The sequence below is a fragment of the Camelus dromedarius genome, chromosome 23, assembly GCF_036321535.1.
Source record: "Camelus dromedarius isolate mCamDro1 chromosome 23, mCamDro1.pat, whole genome shotgun sequence".
NCBI classification, from domain to species: Eukaryota; Metazoa; Chordata; class Mammalia; order Artiodactyla; family Camelidae; genus Camelus; species Camelus dromedarius.
The window spans coordinates 4,347,559-4,359,663 of record NC_087458.1 but is presented as its reverse complement, the minus strand read 5'-3'; the positions used below and the strand labels follow the sequence as shown (position 1 = coordinate 4,359,663).

The following is a 12,105-nucleotide window of genomic DNA, read 5'->3' as shown; positions in this document are numbered from 1 at the left end:
TATGAACACTGGTGGGGATCTGAAGACGTGACTCTGAACAGAATGTAAGCTTCTAGAGAGCAAGTACTGTGTTTAACTCTTCTATCTCCAGCTGCTCCCATGGTATAACTGTACATAGTAAGGGCTCAATAATTATTTGTGGAATGAATAAATGAAGAGGAATGTAGCGGGGGATCCTCGAATTTGCAGCCCCCATGATGGCCTGGTTATCCTCTACCTGGATATCTTCTGGGTCTTTGAGAAGGAACCTAGGACCTGAACATCCAGGAAATATCCGCACCCGTTTACCTCTGCCTTCTATCCCTCCTTCACCAAGATCGAAAACAGTTGTTTCCCTGCTGCCACCTGCTGGGTTCTTCATCTTCCTTTGAGTACTGAAGATACACAAACTTCAAATGGTTGTATTGCAATTTGCAGTTCCATAGCAATGAAATTGTATAGCGTTGAAGTATTTTATGATTCTGATTTTGAAAGTGGAAATAGACCGATAAAGCCCTGACTCACCAAGGCGGTAGGTCAACAAGGGGATCTTCTCCCTGGGATTTGATCTGTGAATTTGATTTTAGCCCTTTTGAAAGGAGAGATCTCTGTTTTGTAGCTTCTTAGGGGTCTTTGTTTCTCCTTTATGTACTAGAAAATAGCTACTGTTACTCCTACTACCTTGTATTATGTCAGTTTGTTTACTTGTTTGTCTCCCTCATAAGACTGAGCATTTCAGGGCAAAGATTACATCTTACCCGTTTTTATATCTCAAGCATCTAGAATAGTGCATAACACAGAGTAGGTGCTCAATACATATATCCTGAATATACAAATGGATGAAAGCAAAATTCAAAAAGTGGAGCTAGGGCTGTCTCCCATCTTTTCCCCCTAAACCTTGTCTCTGCCCCCACTCCCTCTCAATTCCTAGGATGGCCTCTGAGTCATAGAGCCACTCTTCCTCAGTAACATTCCTGGCATAGCAGAACTGGGGTGACGTGGCAGGGTGTGGAAGCAAGGGCAGAGCAGGACATGCTGGCTTGGGGCCCCCAAGGAAATGGAAAAGAGAGTTCACCAATATACACTTTGGAAAAGGGGGGAAATCTGGTGCGCTCAAAATAGAGTCACACATACAAACTTGAAGAGAATAGTGCATACACAGACAGACACACAGCACTTTGTTAAAGTGATCTTCATATCTTAGGACAGCTCCTAAGGTCAAAGTGGAGTAGCTACAGCCTGGCAAGATCAATGTAGAGGCAAAATAAAAGGATAGGTACCTTATTCATTCACTTAGTCATTAATTCATTCATTCACCGAATTAACAATATTTAACCTCAACTATGTCCTAGGTACTTTGGGAATTCCTGGTATACACAGATGAAGATAAAATTCCTGCCTTCAAAAAGATCACAGACTAATGAGAAAAACAGACACATAAATCATTAGAATAAAACATAATAAGTGTCATCATAGAGTATGCACAAGTGCTGTGGTTTGACAATCATATTTTCAGAATAAAAAATGCAAAGAGAAGTTGACACATTCTTGACAATTTCACAGACTACTTGAGATTTGAATTATTCCAGAGAATCTAGGAGGCATGATCTTCATTGGTATAGGAGCTGTGACTGGAAAGAGAGGAGTGGGTGTGTGAGAAGGCTTCACTGTCCTACAGAATTGGAATTTTGCCAGGTAGACAAGGAAAGAAAGGGATTTTAAGGAGAAGGAAAACCATGGAGGCAAGACAAGAGACTTGGGTGTTAGAAATGATGCTAGAATAGGATGATGTGGCAGGAGGTGAGGCTATGAAAGTAAAGAGAGGTTAAAATGTGAAGGATCTTGAATGCCATGTTAATAGTAATTACCTACCAAACATCTATGTGCTTACTAAATACTGCGCTAACCAGTTTACAAGGATTACATCTTTTAATCTTTTCAACCACTTTAAAAGGTAGATATTATTATTAGTCCCACTTTACAGATGAAAAAACTGAAATTCAGCCAGGTAAAGCAACCTGTCCAAAGTCACACAGCAAGAAGACCTTAAGCTCAAAGTCAAATTCAGGTCTCGATGGCTATAAAGCTGTCCTCGTAATCACACTACTATTCTGCCATAAGGACTTTGGACTTCATCCTGTCGTTGACAGGAAGCCATTAAAGATATTTGAGCAGAAGGGAGACAAAATCCGGGTTTTTAGAAAGTTTCCTACTGACAGCAGAAGGGGAAACGTACTGGAGCAGAGGGACACTGACCATTTTGAATTGAAAATTTCTTGACTCCCAGATTCTTTACTTAGGTTAGTGGCGCTCCTCGTGTCACCGAGTTAAGAATCATTCCACAGCCCAGGTGCGCGCGAGCTGGGGCGGGGACCTTGGGGTGGTCTCTGCACAGGAGTGGGTGGGGCTGAAGAGTTGAGAAGGTTTAGGGGGCGGGACTAGGAGCCTCTCGACGCTCTGCTACTTCTGCCTGTAGACGACCGGCTTCCGCCGCTGCCAGCTGCCCGCAGGTAGTGGTGTTGAGCGCCGAGCCCCGGGAGCCGCGCTGGGTGAGGGGCTGCTGGTGGCGGCGCAGTCTCTCTAGGCGTTATGAGTTTGGCTGGGGGCCGGGCCCCCCGGAAGACTGCGGGGAACCGGCTTTCTGGGCTCCTGGAGGCAGAGGAGGAAGATGAGTTCTACCAGACGACTTATGGGGGTTTCACAGAGGCAAGAGCCGGGCCCAAGAAGAGGGAGGGAAAGAAGCTAAAAGAAATCCTGAAGGGGGAAACCTCGGACAAAGAGGGGGCGGGGAAGAGTGAGGAGCCCTGGTAGCTGATACTTGAGACGGGGTGGGTGAATCGGGGGGGTACACTGGAGTGCTAGAAGGGAGAGCCCTGGATGGGGTTGGAGGGATCTGGAATGGAGAAGCTGTCCGGAGGCACCGCGGACTAAGGCTGAAACCTGTGTACTTCCCCAGGTGCATCTCTCACCGCAGTTCTGACGTCTAACATATGCCAGGCACATCGTAGTCATGCGGTATATACACTCGTTGGCCCACTGCTTGTTCACTTTAAATATAGAAAGGAACCTCTCATAAAAATAGAGGGACTTAGCCTACTTCTTTTAAACCTCATTGTAAATGTCTCTTAGAAAACCCTTGACTGTTCTAAAAAGTGGCCCCATTTATTTCGTTCATTAGATTTTGTTTGCTTACTTGCTTATACTTTCCTATTAGATTGCAACTTCTGTAAGGTTAGAGATGATCTGTTTTGTTCAGCTGTATATGTCCATATATCTCCATTGCCTAGCCCAGTGTCTGGATTGGACTGGCATTTGTTAAGTTTGTATTGTTTGAATCTATGCTTTTTTTTTTTTCGGGTAGAAGTAATTAGGTTTATTTATTTATTTTAAGTAGTGGTACCGGGGATTGAACCCAGGATCTCATTCATCCACAGCTAAGCATGTGCTCTACCACTGAGCTATACCTTCCCCCTAAATCTATGCTTTCTTTAAATGTGTTAAGCACCTAGAGCAAGCCAAGCATTATGATAGGTTCTAGGGAAACAGTACTAAAAACACTGCTTTGTCCTTACATATTCCATATCCCAGTGGGGAACCAGCTGAGTTAACAGTTAAAAGATTGTGTGATAAGGAGTAAAATAAGTGGTAAGCATAGGGTGGTATGGTAACACGTGGATGCCAGAGTTGTTTGGGATGAGCATCCCATGGGGGACATGATGTTTAAGCTGAGGACAGTATGGAGAGTAGGCCTTGGCTGGATGAAGAGCGGTAGGACTGGGAGGCGGGAGAGGAGGAAGGTTAGTCCAGCGAGGGGATGGGCCAGAACGTGTAAAGGCACTGAGATCCTGATCTGGGACCTGCACATCTACTTTCATTCTCCACATTGTGAAAGAATAAAAGTTGGTAAGGCTGGAGGGAGAAGGCCTGGGACAGACCACGTAAGGCCTTGTGAGCCATGTTAAGGAGTTTTGCTCTTCATCCAGAGGACTGAAAAGACTCATCAAAGTTTCATGATCAGATTTTTACTTTAGAAGATCACTGTGTAATGAGGAAAGTGGTTCAAAGGAGGCAATGGGAGTAGAGAAACAGGGACAGGAGAGTTCAAGAGGAATTAAAGAAACAGAATCCACAGGACTTGGTGACTTGGAATCATTACTTACACAGCCCTAACCAATTAGTTTAAAATAGAACTTTCTCATCCCTACTCCAAAGGCCATTTTCCTATTTCTGTCATTTTACGAGTCGTTATTTAATATGTACCCTTCGTGCTTCCAAAAAGGGTTTAAGGAGGCTTACGATATAAACAAAAAGTAGGAACAGTAAAAATAGAGACAGATCAGAAGTAATTGTACCAGGAGCCGCTGCTTAAATGGTAATGGCAATTGATATTAAATTTAGCTGTGAGCTTCCCGGCAGCCAAACCTAGAATTTCTTTCTTTCTTTCTTTTTTAGTAAGAAAGAAGCATATAAGCTGTTTAAGACAGACAAACTTATTCAGCATTAAATCCTAGGGAGAATTGCCTTCTTATGTAAGATATGTAAAGTAACGGGTTTAGTAGATGATGTAAAAACATTCTCTTACCTAATCGTGTCTATTAATGACCCTCAATAAAAGCCAAGGGAATGGAGTAAATCCGTAACTTAGTGAAAGCATTTCAATTGAGCTAATGTGTAGTTGAATTACCACCCTCTGATGATATGACTTAATACCAACTAAGAGCTGAGGGGATTAATGTGTTCCCAAGCTGTCTTTCACAAACATCAGTTGGGAGGAAATGATGATCATCAGTGTAAGACTGAATGCTGCCTGGCTTGGAGTGTCAACTGTCTGTTGCTTGCTTTGGCAGCTCATATACCAAGATTAGCCCATTAGTCTCATCACTGATTGAAGAGAAAGCCACATGTTTGAGGTGCTGTCCTGCCTAGTAAACTCCCCTGCCCCCAAGTGTTCTTTTCCCTCTTTCCTTTCCAGTGGGGCTGCCATTTTAGCCCTAACCTGCCCTCAGCTCAGGGCTGTGCTGTATTCCTTACTCTCTACCCATCTAACCACCTCCAGAGCCTTCTGAAACACTCCTTGGACACAATTTTCCTCTCCTCTCAAACCTTCCATGGCTTCCCATTATACAGCAGTAACCAGCTTTTTCTGTCTCAACTCACCTGAGGAACGAAATGTATTTCTCAGTAACTTTGGATTACCTCAATAGTGATTATCAGTGCTGAGACAAGTAAGGAGAGGGATAGGATTGAGAATCACAGGCCTGCAAGTCATAAGTTTATTAGCCTTTCATTTAAGTTTCTTTATAGATTGAATGCAACCTTCTTTTCAAATCTTATAGCCCTATAGGGAAATCAGTTAATGCTGGAAGGAGGCTGTGCTGGAGCCAAAGGCAGTCAGCTAGGAAGACTTCTTGCTAGAGATAAACTTGCTCCTTTACTTAGGTCTAAACCCTTATTCCATCAACATGCTATACACATTCCTTCTTCTGCACCTTTGTTTCTGCTATTTAATCTGCCCAGGATTCCCTCTTGGCTGTTTAAATACTGCCAATATTTTGAACCACGGCTCAAGTCCTCTTCATTCTTTAGAGTCTAAAGCAGGGTTTAGTAAACTACAGCCTACAACCTGCTGGCTGAGTCTGGCCCGCTACCTATTTTAACCTGGCCCCTTACAGAAAAAGTTTGCCAACCCCTGGTCTAAAGTTTCGGCCTTCTCAGGCCACCAGTCCATAGCAAGTGTGCCTTCCTCAGAACACCTGTAACATTTTATTGCCATTTGGTACTTTATGTGCTGCCTTGTATTAAAACTCCCTTTTATAGTTATGTCCTGTCCTCACTAGACTGTAAGACCCCTGAAGGTAGAGACCAAACCATATCTTTTTGTACCCCAGCACTCAACACAGTGTGCTACAGGTAAAGGGCAATCAGTAAATGTTGGAAGGGGTACTGGAGCCAAAGTCCATCAACTAGAAAAGCTTCTTGCCTGAGGAAAATGAAAGGCTAGGCTGGGCTGGGAAGGAGAGTGGGGTGGCCCTCATCAAGAAGCAAAGATATTCTGTTCCTCCTGGAGGGACATTAATGACTCAGATGCCCACAAGAACCTCATCTCCCTATGTCCTCAGGAATCAGGAGACGATGAGTATCAAGGGGACCAGTCAGACACAGAGGATGAGGTGGACTCTGACTTTGACATCGACGAAGGGGATGAACCATCCAGTGATGGAGAAGCAGAAGAGCCAAGAAGGAAGCGCCGAGTCATCACCAAAGCATATAAGGTGCATGCAGGGGAGCCCTGGTTTTCTTGGATTTCCTTAATTCCTTTTCTCCCTTTCATCTCAGTACTCCCCACACCAGTCCCATTTCTGGCAGTGCTGGTTTTGTCTTCCTAAGATCGTTATCATCTTTCTCCTATTTCTGCTGTTCCCTGGTGTCTGATTCCAATCTGTCCCTAGGAGCCTCTCAAGAGCTTGAGGCCTCGAAAGGTCAGTACCCCTGCTGGTAGCTCTCAGAAGACACGAGAAGAGAAGGCCCTGCTCCCACTAGAACTACAGGATGATGGCTCTGACAGTGAGTAGGGATGTTTGGGTCAATTGGCAAAATTGAAATATGATGATAAAGTGTCAGTGTTAAATTTACTGAAATTGATAATTGTACTGTGGTTATCTAAGGAAAGTCCTTATTTTTAGGAAATAATTCACCAAGTATTTAGGGGAAGAGAACCATGATGTGTGCAGCTTAACTCAGATTATTCAGAAAACACATACACACAGAATGCAAATAGGGTCAGATATTAACAGGTGATCTGGTAAAGGATACATGGATGTTTTTTGTAATAGTCTTGCAACTTTTTTTATAAGTTTGCAATGATTTCCAGATAAAAAGTTTTAAGATTTAAAAAAAAAAGTAAAGGAGGTGGACATGAATTCAAAGATCTCTTCCTCTCTGACTTCCTTCCCAGGTCGGAAGTCCATGCGTCAGTCTACAGCTGAGCATACACGACAAACATTCCTTCGGGTACAAGAGAGGCAGGGCCAGTCACGGCGGCGAAAGGGGCCCCACTGTGAGCGGCCACTCACCCAAGAGGAGCTGCTCAGGGAGGCCAAGATCACAGAGGAGCTCAACTTACGTTCACTGGGTCAGTCTGGTTTTGAGAACAGTGGGTAGAGGGACTGAGGAACATGAGAAAAACAGACCTGGGGGACCCAAAGAACTGGAAAGATGGAGATTCGAGACAAGGGAATCAGAAGAAATGAGAAGAGTACGCAATTATGAGCAAGGAAATAAGCAGTTATGAGGGCTCTTCAGAACAAGTTGTATCAAAGGACTTTGGTGTAAAATAAGAATTATATAGAACTGAGTTCAAATCCTAATTCACTTGCTGTAAGACTGCAGGCAAATTACTCACAACCTACTTGCATCTTTCTTTCCTTGTTCACAAAATGAGGTGATAATGCCTACTTTGGTGATCATGAGAATTAGAAATTCAGTAGAATCAGTTCACGAGAGACATAGCTTTAAAGTAAAAATGCTTTAGAATACCCAGTTCACATGCTATTGGGCACAAGTCATGTATGGTAATATACTGTACAAAAAGAGATTTCTGTAAAAGGCAGTGAGAATTTTCAGACCATGAGAGGTGTATGAGAAATTGTGGGAATAGCAGATTTCACACCTCCCATCACATGCTCACGCTGGGGCATACTTTCATTGAGTGAAATGACAGGTGGACTCCTCTACAGTATTTGGTGTGTTATTTCTCTCTCTCACTCACTCTCTCTTTGAAACTCCCTTTTTTGACCAAACATATGTAATTGAACATCTATAACCCAAATGTGATTTCACTGTGGAGTGGAAGATTGTTTACCCAGAATATCTGGGACACAACTCATTTCAATTTAGTGATAGTTTTAAAATTTAGATACCTTAACTCCAAAAGACTACAGTGATTAAGAAAAGATTTAGTTCATTTCCAACATTTTCAGGATGTATTCTTGTGATTTTTTTTTTCCCATTATGTTGGCTTTAAAATGGGAAACATCTCTATCTGTATAATGGCAATTTAGTGCTTTAAAACATAAGTATCTTTCAAAACATGTAATGACTGAGAGTCATCACAAATAATGAGGTCACTTGATGTCACTGTGATTACAACCTGCATCCTTTGACCTCATTGATGGTTTCAGGCCACTGTAAAGAGAGTGATTCCCAGGCTTCTGACATCAGAAATCCTGGAGGGGCATGTTTGACAGGGGAAAAAATAATAAGTTTCTATTTTTTAATATGTTGGATTTGAGGTATCTATGAGCAATTCATGCAGGGCTGAGAAATCAGTTAAATATACAGATCTGGTGCTCGGACAAGATACCTGGGCTAGAAATATAAATTTGGAAGTTTTTTGTTTTTTTTAAATTAAATTTACTTTTCTTAAATGGAGGTACTGGGGATTGAACCCAGGACACTGGGCATACAGAGCATGCACGCTACTACCCTCCCCCCTGGAAGTTTTAGAATATGGGTAGTAATTGACATTAGAGTGGATCAGATCACCCAGGGAGAAAGCATAGAGGGAGAAGAGTAGGCAGAGGCTCAAGAGGGTCCTGCAGACACTAAAATATAATGGTCTCATACAAGAGGAGTGTAGAAAAGAGTCTGAGGAGTGGCCAGAGAGTTGGGAACTCCAGGAGAATTTGTCCTAGGAATGCTAAGGAAAGAGAATGTTTCAAGACAGAGTAACTGGTGAGTGCAGCTGAAACACCAGTAAAGAAAACTGACAGGTGTCCATTGGTTTTGGTGACATGGATGTCAGAGATGACTTGAGGGAGCACTTTTTGGGGACCATGCCATTTGGAAGTTGGTTGGGAAGCCAAACTTTAAATATCTGACTATGAAGGAGAGGGAATAGGGCAGTCTGGGGTCAAGGTAGAGTTTGTCCTTGTTTTGTTTTATTCAAAGATTCGGGAGACTATTTTTGGTAAGATGCAATTGAGTTTAAAGATGGAGAAGAAACAAGGATAGTTGGTAGTGTAGGATCTTAGAGAAGTGGGAGATGGGGGTGGGAGCTAGAGCACAGGTGGAGGAATTGGCCTAAGTTAAGAGGCAGGAGGGAGGTTGGCCCATAGTCATATGTTTGTAAACCCAGAGCAGGACAGAGCAGTAGTTCTCATCTGATGTCTTTTTAGGCCCTGTCATCTGTCAGGTGTTGGAGATAGAGTTGGAAGCTTGAGGAGCATGAAGACTGTTTGAAATAGTTGTTGAGATAGGATTAGCTGCTGGTGTTGGCACGTCTGTTGAAGTTTGGAACCATGAATTGATGGTGGTTCCGCTCTTCCCACTGTGTAACTTTTCTCCAGCAGCACTCGGCAGTCCAGGTCTTGACGAGGGAGTTTAGGTCGACAGGAGAATGCCTGATAGCTTGAGGAACCTAAGCTCAATTTAAAAAGGAAAATGAGGGCTGGAAGGGCTGATAGGTAGAATGAGGAGATACCCACGTACTACAAGTACTGAAGAACCAGAGAACAGAGGTGTCTAGAGCAGTGGAGCAAAGACACTTGAGGTGTGGGCTTCACTTGACAATACGACACAGGCACATCCTCCATCAGACGGCCGCAGGGAGAGTGGTGGCCTCTGTGGATGACAGGTTTCCAGTAAGACAAGTTTTGGAAGGAATGCTGAGTGAGGAGCTTGAGCAAATAGATGAGTTGGCTGATTATAGAGCAAGAGTTCCAGAGGGTACAGGGAAATGTTCGAGAGAAGGGTTGGAAGGTCGGCTCAAGGGAAAGAAAGCAGTATTACCAGCCAGAATTCAAGTATAAAAGAGGTTAAATGGTTGGTGGGGGTTGGGGTGAGCTGTTTCCAGAGGACTCACCTGGTCAGACTTTATCTAGAGGTTTTCATGGTACCCACATTTAAGGAGGACACAGAAATTTGGAGTTCATTCAGAGAAAAGGGACCAGGAATATTTTGGTCTGTTTATGCATTAACAAATCTTTATCGAGTGTTGGTAACATGTGGAACGCTGTGTGACCCTGGTATTACGTAGGTAATATGAGTCACAGCCACTGCCCTAAAGGAAGAGACATATATATCAACGATGAGCTGCCATAGAGCAGTGTCACAGGGGCCAGCCGGAGGGACGGTGGTGCATCAGAGAGGAGTGCCTGAAAGGAGGAGCAGCTACTCAGCTCTGCTAATTGTTGCCATGTGAGGATGCAGACACAGGGTTGCCAGATTTTCTTCTTATTTTTTAAGAGGGACCAGAAATCTCTATATTTAAATATAATTTCCTAACTTTTAAATGTCAGCAACTTACTCAAATTTTTCTTCAAAACGTTATACAGATGAAGCAAGACACATAAGGAGGCTGCCATCCTGCAGCTTCTGCTGTGGACTGTGATAAGTACAGGAATAGAAGAGTGTCCCAGGCCCAGGGTGGCAGAGGGAGGGAGGGACTCAGAACCATGTGGTGTGAGGAAGGGGTGTTGTGATCAGCATGGAGAGAGGAGAACACTAATTTCATCTATTTAAAGGACTGCCATGTGGAGACACGTTAGACGTGTGTCCTTTATAGCCTTAAAGGTAAAACTGTCAGCAGGAAGTGTGTTTCAGCTCAGAGTGGGAAAGAACTCTGTAATGACTGGAGGTGCGTGAAAGTGCAGTGTGCTGCCTTGGATGGAGCAAGCTGAAGGGCAGTAACGGAGGAGTCTGGGGAAATGAGTAACTCCTCATCAAAGGGTTCCTTTCAGCTCTGAAGTCCTGCAGTTCTGAGTGGGTGAGGAACCAGGTGGACTTAAGAAATGATGAGCAGAGAGGATGTCAGGAGAGGCAAGCAGAACACTTATGAAATGGGAGATGCTCGAGGGCCATAGAGGACTTTGATAATTGGCTGGGGTGGGCAGTGACTAGACAGCCATTAAGATGAGAGACTGAACGACAGAACTGGGGTGTGGGAAGAGGGAAACTGACCATCCCCTCTGCCTTCCTCTGATCCTAAAGAGACATATGAGCGGCTTGAGGCTGACAAAAAGAAGCAGGTCCACAAGAAGCGGAGGTGCCCTGGGCCCATAATCACCTACCACTCAGTGACAGTGCCACTTGTCGGGGAGCCTGGCCCTAGAGAAGAGAATGTGGACGTGGAAGGGTGAGTGACTCTCGAGGGGAGAGAGCAGAGCAGTCTCTCCCTCTGTGTACGGCTCGTGCCCCCTCGGCCCCACTTCACTTGGGTTCCCACACAACTTGGGTGTCAGATTCCTCTTCCCCACGGCTCCTTAGTTCTTTCTCTTGTAGCCTCTGTCTTCTTTTCTGTTTTCCCATCCAGCCCAGCTTTGTTTTGTCCTATCACTTAATAGACTCTCTCAGGACATTGCATCTACTGCCACCTTCTCTTTCCTAACCTCTCTGATCTCTTTATCTGTGGTTTTCTCTTCTCAGTTCTTTGTGTTTTTCTCTGTCTTCTCCCTCAGACTTGATCCTGCTCCCACGGCTTCTGCATTGACTCCCCGTGCTGGGACTGGACCCGTCATCCCTCCTGCTCGCTGCTCACGTACCTTCATCACTTTCAGTGACGATGCGACATTTGAGGAGTGGTTTCCCCAGGGGCGGCCCCCAAAGGTCCCTGTTCGGGAGGTCTGCCCAGTGACCCATCGCCCAGCGCTATACCGGGACCCTGTTACAGACATACCCTATGCCACTGCTCGAGCCTTCAAGATCATCCGTGAGGCCTACAAGAAGTACATCACTGCCCACGGACTGCCACCCACTGCCTCAGCCCTTGGCCCTGGCCCGCCACCTCCTGAGCCCCTCCCTGGCTCTGGGCCCCGAGCTTTGCGCCAGAAAATTGTCATCAAATGAAGGGATGTCTAGTCCTTAGGAAGCTCTTTCCTACCCTGACTCGGGGCTCTGAATGTTCCCTCTCTCCTGGCTTCTCCCCTTTGTCATGGCTGATCTTTGCCCAGCCCTTGCCTGTATCTCTTTCCTCATCTTTCCCCCTGGTTCCTACTGCTTTTGTTTGTGTTTTTTAATCTAATAAAATGGAAGGATCCCTTTTGTCTGGTGCCTAATGTAGGGTTGGAAGAAGTATTTGTGGGTGTCTGAGTATATATATAGGTCTTTCTGTTTGTTTAATAGCATTTA

At 44.5% G+C, this 12,105-nt stretch overlaps 1 protein-coding gene across 1 annotated transcript; it reads left to right on the top strand.

Moving 5' to 3' along the window:
- Positions 1-2,484: 2,484 nt before the first annotated feature.
- Positions 2,485-12,018, top strand: VPS72 (vacuolar protein sorting 72 homolog). The gene is made up of 6 exons (XM_010996765.3): positions 2,485-2,685; positions 6,099-6,251; positions 6,429-6,543; positions 6,935-7,111; positions 10,969-11,113; positions 11,436-12,018. Exons 1-6 carry the CDS (start codon positions 2,569-2,571, stop codon positions 11,821-11,823), a joined length of 1,095 nt encoding a protein of 364 aa, XP_010995067.1. The 5' UTR covers positions 2,485-2,568; the 3' UTR covers positions 11,824-12,018.
- Positions 12,019-12,105: the final 87 nt, after the last annotated feature.

Coding starts and splice junctions, on each gene's coding strand:
- VPS72 (XM_010996765.3), top strand. CDS start 2,569: ATGAGTTTGGCTGGGGGCCGGGCCCCCCGGAAGACTGCGGGGAACCGG. Junction 2,686..6,098: donor CTTATGGGGGTTTCACAGAG/GCAAGAGCCGGG, acceptor CTATGTCCTCAG/GAATCAGGAGACGATGAGTA. Junction 7,112..10,968: donor GCTCAACTTACGTTCACTGG/GTCAGTCTGGTT, acceptor CTGATCCTAAAG/AGACATATGAGCGGCTTGAG.